Consider the following 20,568-nt stretch of genomic DNA (forward strand, 5'->3'; position numbering starts at 1 on the left):
ATTGATCATTGCTAATGCAGTCTTTTATTGTTTGCAAATTATAAACTAGCTCATGTGGATTTTATATAACTCTGTCAATGTTAGCTAGATCTGGCAACCCGGGTGTCAAAATACTATTGGGAAATGGACAGTGGGCGGGGATCACACAGACCAAAACACAAACAGAAATTCCGGCCTGGAATGGACATTTAAATGTAGAATATATTGGCTGAATCATTGTTTTCGGAGAAGCTAGTATTTCAGCTTAGCATGTTTTCTAAATCTCTGAAAACATATTTTTATAAATGTATGCTTTAGTACAGTAAATATATTACATATTGTACCTTTAAAGGAACATTACGGGTTCAATCCGGGTTAGGTTCAATCAACAGCGTTGGTGGTATAATGTTGATTACCACATCAACAACCAAATCCCTCCATTTCTTTTGAAAAGCAAAAATCTTTTTGGAGGGTTTAAGTGCCTCACTGCAACCCAGATTTGCAAGTCTACATTCATTTTTGTGATTATCAACATTGTGCCACAAATGTTGTTAATTGATGCTGTTAATTTTGTATTGAACACAGAATATTCATTTAAGTGTCTAAATACTTTTGGGTTACTTCATTATGTACCACAAACTAGTCTCTATGTGCCATAGTGTGCTTTATGCTTTCCACTTTTGACGGATGTGCCCTCTCCAGAGATTTGAACTTCACGTAAGAGGTAGGACAAGTGCCAAATGAGTTATAGAAGTGATGTAAAACAGTGAGAGTGAGAGCTAATCCTTCAGATTTCTCATCTATTCAGAAAGCAGACTAAACATAACCACTACCTGAGAGAAACCAGGTCATGTTTTTCAAGCATCTTATTTTATGTTTTAATGATTTCACTAATCTAATTATGTTCCATCAATTTACTTTATTTAAATGGCATCCTTATAAATGTAACAGACAGTTTGTTTAGTGCAGGTATTTGGCCTGTGGAAGATATCTGAGATAAACCTTTTGATGTTTTTATGGACAACAGTAACTGTGGCTATTTTTCTCCCTGCTCTGCTAATAAATTGGTTTTACCCTGTTTGCTTGCAAATTACCCTTTCCTCGTCTCTTAATTTTCCAATTTGCTGTGTCATTTATATGTAATTTGGGATCGCACTGGGCCATATTACTTTCGCAAATAGGGTGATAGACTTTATTGAGGCACTTTAGAGAAAAATAGGCTATGAACCAAAGTACAATTGCGAACCTAAGGAGGCTTAGCTTTTTTAATAACTGCAAGTACCATTTTAAAACCGAATTTTATTCTCTGTCAGTGTCAAGCAAGGATGTTCACCCAAACCCATCCAAAATACTAGAATATAGACAAAAAATAAAACCAATGCTAATTTGCCACTTCTGGGCAGGTCTTTGCCTGTATGCAGTTCACATATCTCAAATAATAGGAAGTCTTCAGAGACCAAGGCTGGCATAGAAGAATTTTCCAGAGCTCTGTTTCACTATATCAGAACCTCTGAGGGCCTTCTTCTGCCTCTTTGATGTTCTGTGTCTCAAACAGTGTTGCTGACTGATAAAGCAACATACTGAACTTGCCAAGAGGGCAAAATTTGTCCTTAGAGTCTGCTGATGGCTTCTTTACATTCATTTGCAAAGTTGATTGTAAAAGAGTACAACTTTACAGCAGCAGATGTCCTTGTTTCCATATTACCCTGTGTTCACAGTGACAGAGAGGTAGCCCATCAAAACACTATTAAGGCTCAAACCATTTGGCAGCTGGTACGTGCCCAGACTGGTGCAATATCATCAGGCTCTGGTCTATGTGAGCCTCACCCTCTTTTATCTGATTACAAGGGCCATCAGTTGGTATGGGCAAGAGCGCTGACCAGACTTTCATAACTAAACCATAAGTCAATAGTTGTCTCCATGGAAGCTTCAGAATTAGAGAAAGTTCACCCCAAAATTTGTATTCTGTCTTCATTAACTCACCCTCATGTCACCCTAAACCTACACTTTTTTTTATCTCCTTTTCCCCCAATTTGGAATGCCCAATTCCCACTACTTAGGTCCTTGAGATGGCGTGATTACTCACCGCAATCCAGGTGGTGGAGGACAAGTCTCAGTTGCCTCTGAAACAGTCAATCCACACATCTTATCACATGGCTCGTTGTGCATGACACTGCGGAGACTCCTCATGAGGAGGCCCATGCTAATCTCCACGATCCACGCACAACTTACCACGCACCCCATTGAGAGTGAGAACCACTAAACGGACCACGAGGAGGTTACCTCATGTGACTCTACCCTCCCTAGTAACTGGGCCAATTTGGTTGCTTAGGAGACCTGGCTGGAGTCACTCAGCACGCCCTGAATTTGAACTCATGACAAAAGCAAAAGCACAGAACTGGTAAGCAGAAGGTTGCCAGTTCAATCCCCACAGCCACCACCATTGTGTCCTTGAGCAAAGCACTTAACTCCAGGTTGTCCTTGTAATAAGTGCACTGATCGTCAGTTTGGATAAAAGCATCTGCCAAGTGCATAAATACAAATGTAGTGCATGAAGTCTTTTTTTAAGCCATATGATAGCTTTCAGTGAGGAACAGAATGAAATTTAAGTCATTTTTCATGAAAGTCTTGCTTCACAGCCGTCATCACCATTCACTTTCATTGTATGGAAAAGAGCCGGTCAAACCCTGTATAATCCTGCATATACAGGTACATGTGTGGACATTGTATTTTGGCTTCGCTATATGCAACGCATCTTTTAATTTACTGTAAACCAACTGAACTCAGTTCAGGAGACTCTGGGCTGTTAGTAATGGGTTCAATTTTGACAGACTGAGTCAAGTGACTCAGCACTGGCTATTCTTCTATGTTTGACTGTTTTTCCCTATATTTCCAAAGCAGTTTTACAGAAAATCTTCTGTGAAGTCTGTAGCGTCTAAAAATTGATGTTTAGACTTTCTATAGATTGGTATTATTTCAAATTTCACAACTTAGCCCAGCTGTCCACATACATTGCCTGGCCAAAAAAAAGGTTGCATACTCTAATATTTGGTTGGACCGCCATTAGCTTTGATTACGGAGCACAATCGACGTGGCATTGCTTTGACAACCTTATGCAATGTCACATTAATTTCTGTTCAGAGTTGCATTCATTTTGGCCGAGATCTTATATTGATGATGGGAGAGTCAAACCACTCTATAAAGTCTTCACATCACAAAGACTTTCAATAGGGTTAAGGTCAGGACTCTGTGGTGGCCAATTCATTTGTAAAAATGATTCCTCTTGCTCCCTGAACCACTTTTTCACAATCTGAGCCCAATGAATCTTGACATTTTCATCCTGGAAAATGCTTGTGCCATCAGGGAATAAAAAAATCCATTGATGGAATAACCTGGTCATTTAGTACATTCAGGTAGTCAGCTGACTTTATTTTATTGCCTTATAACATTGCTGAGACTAGACCTGACAAATTGAAGCAGCCCCAGATCATAACACTGCCTCCATAGGTTTGTACAGTAGGGCAATATATGCAAGACAGGTTCATCACTTCATGCGCTTCCCTTTTTACCCTGACACACCCATCACTTTGGAATAGGGTAAATCTGGACTCATCAGACCACATGACCTTTCTCATTGGCTGGAAAAGAGCTGGTTAACCCCGTAAAACCCTGCATACACATGAAAACATATGTATGCATAAGACTTTAACAATTAGCTTATTCTCTGTTTAGTACTCTGTTTAGTTTTACTACCTGTGTCAGTAGGGTTATGCTCAAACTGTTTATGGCTTTCCTCCCAATGAAGTAAAACCGTTGAAGGCATTTACATTACCTTTCTTGTTATCAGCTTTTTAAGCATAATCATTGTAAGATTGTGCATGTAAATGTGCTCAATAATGCCCATTCAGCACACCATAAAAATTCACCAAACCTTCAGCTCCACATATGGCTGTATTCTAGTTAAAGCAAGTAAGAAGGGGTGCCACTGTGGCAGACTGAGTGCCTGTGAATAAATCAATTAGAGGACTTACTTGACGGATGGTTCTGTTAGTGGGACAGGGCAAACAGACGAATTCATTTGGCTGGTGAGAGCTGTGCCAAGGTAATCCATCTCTCCATAAATTTGGCAATTTCCTCCATCCAGCAGCATAATTAGACACCCATCTCCTCTGGATTTCAGAAGGAATGATGCATGTGTGAAACAACTGACTGTGATGTGTCAGACATGATTGTTAATAATGAAAAACAAATTTGCGCTGATATAATAAGTGTGTGTGTGTGTGTGTGTGTGTGTGTGTGTGAGCGTGTATTTATCACTTTGTGGGGACCAAATGTCCCCATAAGGATAGTAAAACCCGAAATTTTTGACCTTGTGGGGACATTTTGTCGGTCCCCATGAGGAAAACAGCTTATAAATCATAATAAATTATGTTTTTTGAAAATGTAAAAATGCAGAAAGTTTTCTGTGAGGGTTAGGTTTAGGGGTAGGGTTAGGTTTAGGGTATAGAATATAAAGTTTGTACAGTATAAAAACCATTATGTCTATGGAAAGTCCCCATAAAACATGGAAACACAACATGTGTGTGTGTGTGTGTGTGTGTGTGAAAAACGAAACTAAAATAATTAAACAAGTAACCGGCTTAGCAAAAATGTACTTCGACTCTAGGCAAAACCGTGAAGTTTTACTGTATACTCAGGAGCAATAGGTATGACTGCTACAACTTAGGCAGCAGACAGCATTTGTTTAGTTTCGTACACAACCTATGAGTCCACTGAAGTGCTTTTGCAGGACTTTATTACTAGAGGAGACTCTAGTAATAAAGCCATGCATCTATTGAGAGAGACAGAAAAGACAGTGAGCACATTTTCCAGTTCAATAGCTAAACCATAACAGTGGTATGGATGTGGTCCATAAAGCAGGTGTGCTACTGTGCATTTGCTAACAGGGGATCTAAACTCAATGCCTCACTGCGTACAACATCTGTTCAATCCCATAAATGAGAATCCAGCCATGGAGCTCCAAATTTCTCCAGCACTGATCTTTTAATATAACAGTGAATTTGACTACGCTGGATGAGAATTATACTAGCCTTAGCCTTAAAAATGGGTGCACTGGAGGAGATGCAGCCTGTCAAAAACGGTTAATCAGCATAAGGGTTCAGCGTAGAGCTGATCCTAAACCCATCTCCTGCTCTCTCAGGCCGTAATGAGGCCATCACATTAACAAGCACTAATTGGATGCATTTGCTGGCTCTTCCCAACCCTGAAGGTCAGAAACAAGAGGCAGAGATGAAATTGTAGGCTGATTGGTGCAGGGGACAAAGAGAGAGAGATAGAAAGATTAAGAGGGAAAGGTGTTTTGTATCAGCTTTGATTCATGAAAGTATTTTTATTTTGTAATTCATTCTGTGTCTCACTCTCATTCTTTGAATACATTTTATATAACTCGTTTCTTCTTGCACTTAACTTAAACATTGACTAAACTGAACAGAATCTTTGGAAAGTAGCTGCAGTTAAGTGTCTACTGTTCTGATTTGTCCTTGAGCAAATTCAGTTTATTAAGGCTTGAGTCAATATACTGTAACTTTATGAACATGTGTACACTGCCCTCTAGTGACATTGGTATTTTGCAACACCAATGATAAATACAAATAGAGTAAATAGACTCTCTAATAAAAAAAAACAGCAGGTGTTTTTATTTTATGCAGAATACAAACAGCAACTCACCTGAGCTTTCACTCAAACAGACAGTAAGAATTATATACACACACACTACTGGTCAAAAGTTTTGAAACACCTGACTGAAATGTTTCTCATGATCTTAAAAATGTTTTGATCTACATGATGGTTAGATGTTTTGAAAGATTTTGATGGTTTTGGTTACATGTTTGAAGTTAGTTTTGTACACAAAAATATAATTGTGCCACCAAATTAATTTATTTCATTATAAAATATTATTTAAAAAAGTTTTTGAAATTGATGACTTGGACCAAATAATAAAGAAAAGCAGCCAATAAGTGCCCAACACATAGTTGGGAACTCCTTCAATACTGTTTAAAAAGCATCCCAGGTTGATAACGCAAGAAGTTGGTTGAGAAAATGTCAAGAGTACATTTCTGCAAATTCTAGGCAAAGGGTGACTACTTTGAAGATGCTAAAATATAACAGTTTTGATTTATTTGGGATATTTTTGTAGTCACAACGTAATTCCCATAGTCCCATTCTGCTAACTGAACTTGATACTGAGATCAGTCCACCTACCACCAGTTTCTTTTTCTTTTTTTAGTACTGCCACCAGAGGGCAAACTAGTTTGAGCAATACTGTGAAAGAGTAGCTCCAAAATCATGATTTCCTTCTATGAAAAACTATTGAATCAAGAACGCTAACACTGCTCTTTCCCATACAAAAAAAAACAAACAGTAATCAGGGACTATAAAGTTTCAAAAAGCATTATACATGGTACAAAACAGAGTGCCTATAACTTGTAAACTATATCAGAAGTTTTCTGAAGCCATATGCTCATATGTCTTTAATCACTCAAATTCATTTCTCAAATTTAATTCATGCATGCATTGAAACATTCAATCTTGCTAAGGGGAAGATAATCAGTAAATAACAAGCTTTAGACTTTTAGCACACACAAGGCTATCGTATGACTTCCTTATGATTTTAAGACTTTAAATTTAATTGAGCAAGTCCCAAACTAAGTTTGTGGAGCTTTAAAAAGATCCTTTTTGAACTCGACAGCCCTTGGTCACTGTATACTTCATGGTATGGAAGAGCATAGAGTGAACATTGCTCAAAATATCTTTTGTGATCCACAGAAGAAAGTCTGTCTGACATGAGGATGAGAACATGACAGAATTTTTACTATTGGGCAAACCATTCTTTTAAGGTGGATCCATTTCATATGCAATGCTGCAGCACGGATCTATGTGTCATGTCTCTAAACAAATCATGCAAAATCTGGAATACAGAGGTCTAAAAACAATACAAACATTTAAAAAAAAGTGTGTGGAAAAAAAAATAAACAGTAAAGATGTTGTATCAGGTTATTTTAAGAGTCATATTTACAAAAGGTGGTACATCAAAGATGAGAACTACAAAACTACTAATCATATTTACATGTGCCATTAAAAAGCTCATGCAGTCGACATACAGGATGGGGGGAGGGGGGGTTCCCTCCCCTTAGCCACCTAAGGTTATAATACAGGAATAAAAGGAGGCTGACAAATATAAAATGCTGATGGTTTGTAGTAAAATTACAGGTACAAAGCTGGTGTGCAGTCAGTTTACTTTGCTGTTCCACAAAGAGTTGTGAGCCGATTCTGCACAGAAAACAAGAAATTAATATTAAAAGGTAAACAATGATATGCATTTCTTAGTATTATTAGAATTTTGCAGAATTAATTTTAAACAAGGTAACATGCTTAAAACAGAGCATAATCCACAGGGATGTAAACACATGAGTGGTGAAAGTCATTGCAGGTGTTCCAGGGGCATATATTTGGTTGATGTTTGTTGAATTTAAAGATTAAATGTTTTAATTTAAAGCTCTGGTACCCATTTCAGGTGGTTTTAAGTTAAATGTACCAAACAATTCGGAAAATTAGCTTCAAAACAGGTGACTTTAGCGTACTCTGCATCCCTGAACAAAGTGTAAATATTTAATTAAAAAAAAACATGAAAGGGGTGAAGGATATATAGAACTTTGTTAATGATGGACATTCAAATTTTAGGGAAAATCTAAGTCTTTGGAATTCTTATTGCACAGATTGTGTGTGTGGGCCTGGTTAATGATAAACGCAGCAACACATACCTGCAGGTTTCTGATACTGCGTATGGCCTTCTCATCTAGCTGACTCAGGTCTACAGAGTCCATCTCATGGGCCAGCAGCTGAATACACTGAAATAACAAAGAGAAGGGTTGTGTTGTATGCATTCACACATACTGTACATTCAGTGTGCTTTGCATAAATTAAATGAGATCTAATGCTGAGAAGGCAATCACTCACCTCTCCATTTCCAAGTGGAACGCTAATGACGATGTCCTCTGCACTCCCAGCAATGGGTGAGCCATTAACAGACATGCTGTACAGCTTCTCCTTGTGCCGTGCCATTCTCACAGCTGGAGTCTTTGGCAATCTGCCCAAGAGAACCGTAATGCTTTATACACAAATACATTTTAAAATCAAATTTAAGACCTAAACAAATAAAATTAATACTGTATGCCCATACACTACAAACCCACATAAATCTCAAAATAAATCACACATCAGATTCTTTTAATTAAACAGATTGAGGAACGTATTTAACAAGGCATTAGACTTTCTAAAACAGCTTTTCAGCAAAACTGGGTCTCTGCAAGTTTAGTCAAGACATGCTTTTTACACACATATATATTAATCGCATGCCCCCGTCTAAGGAAGATTTCTGAGAAATGCAAACTTGTAGTACCACCTGTTTACTCCAGGAGGGCAGTAAGTGAAACTTCAGCGGTGTGAAAACGAACATTTAAACAGTGAAGAAAACAACCCTTCAGCAGCAACAACAACACAAACACGTTACGTTCTTGTGTTCAAAACATTTGGAGCGTAAAATCCGAACTAAGTGATCAAGATGTTTAAAGATTGAGTATTAAACTGTATTTAACTTGACACAGTGACCTAAAAATTTGTATGTTTATGATGCGACGCACCCGAGACGCTACACAAGCATGTATGACACAAATGTAAATTGACGGATCCTTAAACAAGCCCTCATAATAAATCTCTGATAGACAAATTCACTTGTGAAATGGATTGCTGTGAACTGTGTGCAAATGATTGTCTTATGTTCAATAATATAGTAGTAAACAATACATTGTATTCTAAAGCTGCTTTTTGTATTGTCTTATCTCTTCTGCCACAAGAATGTAATGCACTTTAATTATCTGAACATTTTATATATATATATATATATATATATATATGTTAAATATTTAAAGTTAACTATGTATCATTTTTTCATCATAATCTATTGAATTATTGTTATATGAGGGGCTCTCTCACCAAATATTTGTATATGCGATTAATTAATCGGGACACCATGTAATTAATTAGATACATTTTAAATCACACACACACACACACACACACACACACACACACACACACACACACACACCTTGTCACAACTAATCAACAGTAGATGTCCTCGCATTCTGACTGATTTGGAGCGCTTTTACAAAGGGTGGGCAAATATTGCCAAGTAAAGATGTGCCATGCTAATAGACTCCTACCCAAAAAGACAGTGCTGTAATAAAATCAAAAGGTGCTTCAACAAAGTATTAGTTTAAGTGTGTGCACACTTATGCAACCAGGTTATTGTAAGGTTTTTAATTTTCATTCCCCCCCACCCCACAAAGATTTCAGTTTGTTTTTCAATTGCTTTGTTCACATTATAGGTCACATTAAAAGTGGAAAAAGATCTGACATGATTTATCTTGGTCTCATTCTTTTACATCACAAAAACATGGCTTTTTAACAGGGGTGTGTAGACTTTTTATATCCACTGTATTTATTATTAAGATGTTTAAAACTTATGACCTTACATTTTTATAAAACTGAATTTAAGACATTAAGACTTTAAGGACCTGCGGGAACACTGGTGGCATTTACCTTGGGTCAAAGCGAGGTGTGATAAGTGGTGTTGCGCCAATAATTGAAGACTCAAGAAAACTTCTAGCAGGGGTGATCAGAGGCTTTCTTGTAGACCTATGTATAAAAAAAGGAAGGAAAGAAACTTTAGACAAAGCAAGGGGCAAAAAAGGGAAAAATGCATAATTTCTGCACCACTAGTGTCACGAAACCTGAAAAAGACTGTTTCAAACGGATAATACCGCCCCAAACTTGCACCGTTGTTTGAGCTGCATCAGACAGGTAGGGATGCGCATACAAACAGATAAATGTTTTCAAAGTACCACAGTATCGATGCATATCAATCTTATACTTATCAAAGTTATTTAAGAATTTTAATATAAATAAATAAAACTACGTCTGGCTCTTGAACAGTCTTTTTTGTTTGTGTATTACTATAGGAAATTATCGAATTATCCATTTAAGTTACATACTTTCGGATGGTGCTGCCTTGCTTGCTGACGGAGAGAGCCCTGGCCTTCTTGGATGTTGAAGGTGCCTTCTTCGGTGCCTTTTTCTGCAGCAATATGGTTAAGGTGAGACAGGGAGTCAGGCTACAAAACACACTAAAGCCCAATGACTCATTTACAAAGACAATTGCCTCTAAAGCTGTCAAAAACTGTGTGATCATTTTGAAAACAACAAAATATTTGACATAATGCACACAGAGGAGCCTGACAGTAGAGGAACCCCCCAATCAAAGGCACTTTACACATCTCAACTTGACTAATTAGGGGTCAAATTCAATACTTTGATAAGGTAGTTTCCTTGGATTATAATTTCTCTCTACAACTGACCTTCACTGCAGACTTGAGAGGCGCAATGTTTTCCTCTTCCGAATTTGCACCATTTTTGGCTTCTGGAGATAAAAAAAAATAAAAAATAAAAAAAGGTGTGTGTGTGTGTGTGTGTGTGTGGGGGTGAAAGATTTTACAAAGTGAAAAGCTTTAAACAGTTTAACAAGTTTACCTTTTGTGGCATACTTGGAAGGAATCGCATGATTCTCAGCAATAGCAAGTTCCACTTGGGCTGCTTCCTCCCTTATCTGCACACAGCATGAATAATTTGTGATAAATTTTATAAAAATATTGACAAAGCATTGAATATAATAAAATCAAGGCCAAATGATAGAAGTTGTTTAATCCAAGTACCTTTGAATCATCCACTGGTGACTTTGGCTTGTCTAAATCTGAGGGGGAAGAGTGAGAAATGAGAGCCATTAAACCAGAATATCAAACTTATTTGAGTAATTATACATGCAGATTTTTTAATATTACTACATAAGTGACTACTTGGAATATTAGTTCACCCAAATTACATACCATCATGCATCCAAGATGTGTATGACTTTCTTCTGCTGAACACAAAGATTTTTATAAGAATATTTCAGCTCTGTAGGTACAAACAATGCAAGTGAATGGTGAACAAACTTTTGAATATCCAAAAAGCACATAAAATAGTCCACATTCCAGTTAAAGAGATAGTTCACCCAAAAATGAAAATTATCTCATAAATTTACTCACCCTTATGCCATACCAGATGTGGATGACTTTCATTCTTCTGCAGACCACAAAGATTTTTAGAAGAATATCTCAGATTTGTTGGTCCTTACAATGAAAGTGAATGGTGACCAGAACTTTGAAACTCCAAAAATCACATAGACCACAAAAGTGAACTACACAACATCTAAATCTTCATAAGTGGGTAAGAAACAGATCAATATTTAGGCCCTTTTTTTTTTTTTTTTACTTCAAATCTCCACATTCACATGTTTTTTGCAATTTGCATTCTTTGTGCATATCGCCACTTATTGGGCAGGGAGGGAAAAGTATAGTGAAAAATGACTTGTTAAAATTAAATATTGATCTGTTTTCCCCCACACTTACATAATTTCTTAAGACAAGTATTTGACCACTGGAGTCGTGTGGATTAATTTTATGGTGCTTTTACATCTTTGTTGGGACTTCAAAGGTCTGGTCACCATTCACTTGCATTATAAGGACCAACAGAGTGGAGATTTTCTTCTAAAACTCTGTGTTCTGCAGAAGAAAAAAGTCATACACATCTGGGATGGCATGAGGGTGAGTAAATTATGAGAAAATTTTCATTTTTTGGGTGAACAATCCCTTTAAGCAAGCATATTGATTTTGAGTGAGAAAAGACCAAAACAGAACTCCTTACTCTCTAGGCACAATCATGATTTCAAACCTGATTACACTAGCAAGTGTATTCAAGCTTAAAATTATGATCACCAAGGAGACAGCAGATATCAAAATTTATGGTGAAAAATTTGCTGTATTTGAGGTCTTTTCTCACCAAAAAAAACCCAATTGGATCGCTTCAGAAGACACGGATTACACCACCCGAGTCTTATGGATTACTTTTATGCTGCCTTTGTGTTTTTTGGGACTTCAAAATGTTAGTACCCATACACTTGCATTGTATGGACTCACAGAGCTGAAATATTCTTCTAAAAATCTTCATTTCTGTTCTGCAGAAGAAATTCAGTCATAAACATCTGGGATGCCATGATGGTGAGTAAATTAGAGGATCTTTTTATTTTTTTGGTGATCTAGCCCTTTAAGTGAACTGCAAAAAAAAAAAAAGTGTTGTCAAACTCAGAAGTAGTGGTCACTTACAGCATGTATATATTCAATTATAGCTACTAAAATCGTTGTTTAAAAAAGTGCATGGCCATATTATTTCTCAACTAGCAATGTGCAGAATCTAAATGTCTGCAAATGAAAGTGACACATGATATCACGGTTTAATGTCACTGTTTTAAATAATCACATAATACAAATTTTAAAAGAAAAAAACTTACTGCAATATTGTACCCAGTTCATTTTCCTCACTGCCATGGGCAGCTTTATCAGAGCGGTCTTGTAAAGGTTGTCTGCATCTTTCAGAAGGTTGTTGGTCTTTTCCTTCAGTCTTTCAACAATGGTATGAACTGCAAACACGGAATAAATGCATAACGTTGAAAATCTGAACGGTTATAAAAACACTTTAAACGTGAGATTTGTGCAGGCGACTAACTACTTAAATATAATTAAATGACCTTCATCGTCAAAATCAAGCAGAAAAGCCTCAAGCTTGGGAGTCTTTTGATTCTTCTTGTTTTTTGTATTCTGGGTTCGCTTTTTGGGTGCCATGATGACTCTGAAAAACAAAAGCGTAAAGTGTCCTTAATTCAAGTAAATCCAAACCAACTGCGAGCTTACATATTTAAGTAAGCATTTAGATTAAGTATAAATAATTTTAGACATTACTTCAATACGTATTTCTATATATCTTACTTTAAAAATCCTCTCCCTCTGTTTTACCGTCGCCCTCAGTTCAGCAGTTCGAGCCTTTTCAAATTTAACGCTTCTATGTAACTAAGCCAATCAGCAAGCAACTTTGGCCGACGTTAAGAAAATACGCTCCATATCTTGACCACTAAAATGCAACCGCTCTGAAATTAAAAATCTGACCAATGGTTGACAGTTTTACTGATGCAGCTGAAGAAAGAAAGAACCGGATTGGCGGATAGTTTTGCGTTTACCCGGAAGTAGCTGCCTGGTTTTAACACATGTGTGTTTTTTTACGCTCGCTACGGAACGCTTTTATAAACTCTCACAGGCTCGTTTTTGTGGTTTGTCACATACATTAACAATTTAAGATGTGCATTATTACAGTGATACCTTTTGGATATATGTTTTATAATTATATTGTGTGAAGGTGCTTTATAAATGAGTTTTTCTCAAATGCAGTCAAGGTGTTTGTCAAAGATTTGAAAAGAAATGCCTAAATCCAGTTTTAGTGTCGTTGCATTAACAACTCAGAAAATGCTTTGAGGTTTTAAAAGTTAATAAAAACGTTTGGAAAAGTGTATTAGCCGGGTGTAAACCTTGCAGTGCAGTTAAAGGCACTAAAAAACTTGCTAAATTCCTAAGTTTACAAGAACGCCTTCATTATAAATTGTAACTTGCTGTGGATACAGTTTTGGGAAAACTAGTTGAGAAAATGTGAGTCCTATGTGGTTATCATTGTTATGCACACAAAAAAACAACACAATTTCATCACTATAATTTCTTTATTGGCGGGGATGCTCTTCAGACTGTAAGGAATGCCATCAGTAAAGGTGCGTACACACTGCCAGCGACTCAATACCATTCATTTTCAATGCGAGCACAGCGACATCCGGCGACACGAGCTGTCGCGACCGTTGGCGCTAGATGTGGGCGTGTCCAGCGACGCGACAAAGTTGAGAAAAGTTCAACTTTGGAGCGACTAAGGGAAGCGACAGCCAATAGGAGAGACGACGGGAGAGCTCACGTGTCCCTTCTCTCTCTCTCTCTCTCTTATCAAGACGGATGAAAGGCTAATTCTTGCTGTTAGAAATTTCCCAGTGCTCTATGATATGTCTCTTCCCACGTACAAGGACATTTTTAAGAAAAATACTGCGTGGAAAGGTGTATCTGAGATCGCAGGGATTTTATGGACCCAGAAAGACCTTTAAGCTGCGTACACACTGCCAGCGACTTTGTCGCTGCAAGTCGCCAGTGGCTGGCGGTGAAGTCGCTAGTGGGTGTTCCCACTACTGGTTGCCTAGTAACGTTTATAAATGACATTCACGGATGTCATTCCATTGCTGTTGACAGCGAATCTCTTTTCTTGCCACTAAAAACAAACATTTTGGAGGGAAAAGACTAAATATAAATGGAATCAGTACATAAAATGCTTTATATCAAAGATGAATGAGAAACAAGGCGTGCTGTTTGCCATAGCGGCTGTTTATCTGCGGCGAAAATGCAAATGCCGGTCTGTCTGGGTCCATAAAATCCCCGCGATCTCAGATAGCTACACCTTTCCATGCAGTATTTTTCTTAAAAATGTCCTTGTACGTGGGAAGAGACATATAAAGCACTGGAAAATTTCTAACAGCAAGAATTAGCCTTTCATCCACCTTTCTGTTACTGCAGGAGCTGAGCGAGAGAGAAAGGATCACGTGAGCTCTCCCGTCTTCTCTCCTATTGGCTGTCGCTTCCGTTAGTCGCTCCAAAGTTGAACTTTTCTCAACTTTGTCGCGTCGCTGGACACGCCCACATCTAGCGCAAACGGTCGCGACAGCTCGTCGCCGGAAAGTCGCTGTGCTCGCATTGAAAATGAATGGTATTGAGTCGCTGTCGCGCGCAATGTTGCTGGCAGTGTGTACACACCTTAAACAGGTGTCTGCTGTCTTCCAGTTTTATGAGAAGAACACTGACACTCTTGGCATTGCTTGTTGTGTCTCTAGATCAGCCATCTGTCCCTCCATAGCAGACATGTTAGAGTGGCTTCAAGACGCAGATTGCTACTACCGCCTCCAGTATCCTCCAACTCTCACTAGTAATTGCCACTGTTGCAAAACTCTTTCTGTCATCAGTTGAGTAGATTGAAAATTGTGCGCATGTACGCTGGCGGCCAAAAGTTTGGAATAATGTACAGATTTTTGCTCTTCTGGAAAGAAATTGGTACTTTTATTCACCAAAGTGGCATTCAACTGATCACACAGTATAGTCAGGACATTACTGATATATAACAAAAAAAACAGCACCACTATTTGAAAAAAGTCATTTCCAGCTGCCATCACTCCAACACCTTATCCTTGAGTAATCATTCTAAATTTGCTAATTTGGTTCTAGAAAATCACTTGCCATTATAGCAAACACTGCTGAAAGCTATTTGGTTTGTTATGAAGCTTAAGATTGTCTTTGTGTTTGTTTTTGAATCGGTATGCAATTGACTGCATGTCTTACGGTCAATATTAGGACAAAAATGGCAAAAAAAGAAACAACTTTCTCTAGAAATCATTGTTTTGAGGAATGAAGGCTATACAATGCTTGAAATTGCCAAAAAAACTGAAGATTTCATACAAAGGTGTACACTACAGTCTTCAAAGACAAAGGAAAACTGGCTCTAACAAGAACAGAATGAGATGTGGAAGGCCAGATGTACAACTAAACAAGAGGATAAGTACAGTGCATCTGGAAAGTTTTCACAGCGCTTCACTTTTTCCACAATTTGTTATGTTGCAGCCTTATTCCAAAATGGATTAAATTCATTATTTTACTCAAAATTCTACAAACAATACCCCATAATGGCAACATGTTTTTTTAAATCTTTGCAAATTTATTAAAAATGAAAAATAAATCGCATGTACAGAAGTATTCACAGCCTTTACCATGACACTCAAAATTGAGCTCAGGTGCATCCTGTTTCAACTGATCATCCTTGAGATGTTTCTACAACTTGATTGGAGTCCACCTGTGGTAAATTCAGTTGATTGGACATGATTTGGAAAGGCACACACCTGTCTATATAAGGTACCACAGTTAACAGTGCATGTTTGAGCACAAACCAAGCCATGAAGTCCAAGGAATTGTCTGTAGATCTCTGAGACAGGATTTAATTGATGCACAGATCTGGGGAAGGGTACAGAACAATTTCTGCAGCATTGAAGATCCCAATGAGCACAGTGGCCTCGATCATCCGTAAATGGAAGAAGTTTGGAACCACCAGGTCTCTTCCTAGAGCTTGCCGCCCGGCCAAACTGAGCGATCGGGGGAGAAGGGCCTTAGTCAGGGATGTGACCAAGAACCCGATGGTTACTCTGACAGAGCTCCAGCGTTTCTCTGTGGAAAGAGGAATCCACTCCTCTGTAAAAGGCACATGACAGCCTGCCTGGAGTTTGCCAAAAGGCACCTGAAAGACTCTCAGACCATGAGAAACAAATTTCTCTGGCCTGATGAAACTAATATCAAACTCTTTGGCCTGAATGGCAAGTGTCATGTCTGGAGGAAACCAGGCACTGCTCATCACCTGGCCAATACCATCCCTACAGTGAAGCATGGTGGTGGCAGCATCATGCTGTGGGGATGTTTTTCAGCTGCAGGAACTGGGAGACTAGTCCGGATCGAGGGAAAGATGAATGCAACAATGTACAGAGACATCCTTGATGAAAACCTGCTCCAGAGCGCTCTGGACCCCAGACTGGGGTGAAGGTTCATCTTCAAACAGAACAACGATCCTAAGCACACAGCCAAGATAACAAAGGTGTGGCAATGGGACAACTCTGTGAATGTCCTTGAGTGGCCCAGCCAGAGCCCAGACTTGATCCCAATTGAACATCACTGGAGAGATCTGAAAGTGGCTGTGCACTGATGCTCCCCATTCAACCTAATGGAGCTTGAGGTCCTGCAAAGAAGAATGGGAGAAACTGCCCAAAAATAGGTGTGCCAAGCTTGTAGCATCATACACAAAAAGACTTCAGGCTGTAATTGGTGCCAAAGGTACTTCAACAAAGTATTAAGCAAAGGCTGTGAATACTTATGTACATGTGATTTTATTTAATTTATGGGGCATTGTTTGTAGAATTGAGGAAATAATGAATTTAATCCATTTTGGAATAAGGCTGTAACATAACAAAATGTAGAAAAGTGAAGCACTGTGAATACTTTCCGGATGCACTGTACATCAGAGTCTCTAGTTTGAGAAATAGACGCCTCACATGTCCTCAACTGACAGCTTCATTGAATTCTACACACTCCACAACAGTTTCATGTACAACAGTAAAGAGAAGACTCGGGTGCAGGCCGTATGGGAAGAATTGCAAAGAAAAAGTTACTTTTGAAACTGAAAAATAAAATGAAAAGGTTAGAATGGGCAAAGAAACAGATAATTGGAAAAGAGTGTTATGGATCTTAACCCCATTGAGATTTTGTGGGATCAGATAGACTGTAAGGTGCGTGAGTAGTCCCCGACAAGACACGTCTGTGGCAAGTGCTACAGGAAGCGAATGGTGGTGAAATGTCACCGGAGTATTTGGAGAAAATGACAGCTAGAATGCCAAGAATTTGCAAGGCTATCATTGCTGCAAGTGGAAGATTTTTTTTTATGAGAACTCTTTGAAGTAGTTTAAGAAGTTCTGAAAAAAATTATAATTGTAATTTTTCACATTATTAATGTCCTGACTATACTACTCTAACAGTTGAATGCCACTTTGGTGAATAGAAGTACCACTTTATTTCCATAAGCGCAAAATCTGTACATTATTCCAACTTTTGGCCACCAGTGTATGTGACAGCCCTTCTCTAAGCATTACATATGTAAAAAGTGTTATGGGCACAGTTTATGAATTTGTTGAATTTGGAGTACTTGCCTGATGTTTGTTTGGCTGTATCCCCCAACAACACATGGGTTTCCTTTGCTCTTGTGCTTCGATTACTGCAGAGAAGGAAACTACTGTTGATGTTGAAGCCCACTGACTTTACATTAATGGGAACAGAACCAAAGAGATGGGAATCTACATTCATCCAGCAAAGAGGAGATAATTGCAGGTATTTCTATTGTATTCCATCCAGCCAGCCATTATGAGATATCATGTTTAATAGATTTTGTATCACATCTCCAAAAATAAATTAATTTGTTTTTAATATTTTTATTTTTGTGGTTAATTTATGCATTTTGATCAGAAGTATGCTTGCTTTTTTTTATTTTTTATAATTTGATAAAGTGTCACAAAATATTATTTGCGGTTACATTGTGACCTGCACTAGGGTTGCACTATGAATCAAAAAAATAATCGTGATTACAATAGAGTGCAACCTGCCCACTTTTTAGTCTCTGTTCCGGAAGTATTTTTTCCCATGAGTTTAAAACAAAAACAAAATCTAAAGAGTTGAAGAGCCATGAACCAAACCAACCAGCTCAGATTGAATCACATCATTATACATTTTGATTCGAAACAAAAAGTATATGAAAATCGAAAAAAAATAAACAGATATCAGCTCACTTTTCATTCACCCAGTTATTTTCTGGAACCCATTCAACATAAATATTATTATCATTTGTAAACCAATTATAATAGTAATATATCTCAATCATGCTCCTTTAACTTATGAACCTTACGCTTTTTATTTTGACATTCTGAACTCTCCAGGAAGTCCTGTAAGTGTGTCTGTTTGTTAAAAAAAAAAAAAAAACAGACACCACCAATGCCATTCTAAATGCTTATTATAAGTGAACCAAACTATTGAGCATCTACATCTTAGATGTTGGTCGAGAGAAGCGCTCAAATATTGCACACCACGTGAAGTCTAAAAACATTGTGTGTGTAAACAGAGCAGCGGCATTCACCGACGTGCTGGAGCTGCGCATGCATTTTATTTATTTACTTCACCTTTTGTGATTCACAGAGCTATTGCACTTCTTCGAGTGGCTTTGAATAAAATGCATGAGTCACATGAACTTCTATAATGGTGTTTTAATGGTTCTTTATATCATTTTTGGAGCTTGACAGTAATGAACATGACTAACGCACCATATCGGATTTGGATCGGCTCGTCAGACCGATAACCAATCCGTCTAAAAGCTTCATTATCGGATCGGTGCATCCCTAATAAAGATTATGGCATGCAGTTGTCCCACAAAGTAAATTAATAGAAAATGAATAATCACAATTACAATATCAAGGTAAATAATCGTCAATTATGATTTCTGTCATAATCATGCAGCCTTAACCTGCACAGACCTGTAACCATAGATATAGAAATTCAGGAGTCTTTTTCTGCATACATTGATTATGATTAAACCCAGCTCATGCACATGGTGGATGAATCCTCAACTATCATGTCAGGCAGTCACGGGGCGCATTAATTTAATTGCCATTTTTTATAACAAAAAAAAATCTAAAGTATTCAAAATTAAAGATGACTTTTGTCTGTCTGTTTGCTCTGCCAAGCTCTGAGCACACATGAAAAATACATTTGTTTTATATTTTCTTTATTTATTTCTTTTTTTTTTTCTTTAGATGCACTGTGTCAAGTATCCCTCTTCATGGACCTTGAATGAATGTCAGCATTGTGATGATTAGAAAGCCATTGTTGTGCCATTTTGCCTGATGTTGTTCTCAGCATGGCACCAAAGCATAAAAGGGTCACCAGGGACCTTGAAAGAGGCAGTGTATTACCTACATACACTAAATTCCTGCAGTAAATCTTCTTGAATGGTAATGGAGGAATTTGTTTCCCTAAATTAATTTTGTTGTGGGCACTACTAAGACAAGGGCTGTATATCAGTGTCACTACAAGGGGGCATGTCTGTACATTACTCACAGAGAATCAGTGTTTTGACTCATATGGTTCCATTTAAAAAAAAATATTTAATGAATGCTTTTTATTATTTACCCTGGTGAAATGATTTCATTATTGATACTGAATAGCCACATCACACTTTATTTTTCCCCAAAGCTCACAGATTTTCAATAAATGTTCAAAGCTCACAGTTTATAAATAAATACAATGAAAACACATCATTCACAGCAATCAAACATGTGTCATGGTAAGCATACACACAAAAAACACTAAACCCACAGTTAATGCTTCTAGACTTCAGCAAAACTCAAATTTGACTTGTGGTAAAACTCATCTTAATTAGGTACTCAAAAATAGCACAGTGTAACTGAATCAACACTTCCTATGAGAGTATAACAGACAGAGGGACTGACAAACAAAAAGGATGAAAATGCTTTTCAGTTTCTGAAACGCTTGGACCTACTAAATACTGCTATAAAACTTTTAACATTAAAAGGTGCACTAGGTAACTTATTTCCACATAAAATAATTTTAATAATAAATAATAGTAATTTTAACAAATAGGATTAAAATGATTACTCACAGCAGATTAAAAAAAGTGGCAGGTCACCCACTTATGGGGCCGCTATCTTGCCACACGACCAATCATGACTTGCAATTTGACTGAATTAATTAACCCATTAATGAAAATTATGTCCATTAACTTTCCCTCATGTTGTATCAAACTTTTGTAGAACACAAAGACTATGTTGGGGAGAATGACAGCCTCACTCACCATTACCTTTCGTTGAAT

General features: G+C 37.6%; 1 protein-coding gene and 1 pseudogene across 1 annotated transcript; one reads left to right on the plus strand and one right to left on the minus strand.

The window, feature by feature from the left end:
* Window positions 1–5,676: 5,676 nt before the first annotated feature.
* LOC127620127 (borealin-like) lies at window positions 5,677–13,026 on the minus strand. Its single transcript, XM_052093231.1, has 11 exons — window positions 12,957–13,026; window positions 12,719–12,819; window positions 12,482–12,610; window positions 10,809–10,846; window positions 10,627–10,702; window positions 10,455–10,516; window positions 10,092–10,174; window positions 9,640–9,735; window positions 7,996–8,125; window positions 7,800–7,886; window positions 5,677–7,308 (listed from the first exon to the last, which is right to left on the minus strand). The coding sequence occupies exons 2-11, from the start codon at window positions 12,810–12,812 to the stop codon at window positions 7,273–7,275; spliced, it is 831 nt and encodes a 276-aa protein (XP_051949191.1). The 5' UTR covers window positions 12,813–12,819; window positions 12,957–13,026; the 3' UTR covers window positions 5,677–7,272.
* A 380-nt stretch (window positions 13,027–13,406) lies between these two features.
* LOC127619480 (ribosome biogenesis protein C1orf109 homolog) lies at window positions 13,407–19,529 on the plus strand (annotated as a pseudogene).
* The last annotated feature ends 1,039 nt before the right edge of the window (window positions 19,530–20,568 follow it).

Source organism: Xyrauchen texanus, chromosome 26, assembly GCF_025860055.1.
Source record: "Xyrauchen texanus isolate HMW12.3.18 chromosome 26, RBS_HiC_50CHRs, whole genome shotgun sequence".
Lineage (NCBI taxonomy): Eukaryota > Metazoa > Chordata > Actinopteri > Cypriniformes > Catostomidae > Xyrauchen > Xyrauchen texanus.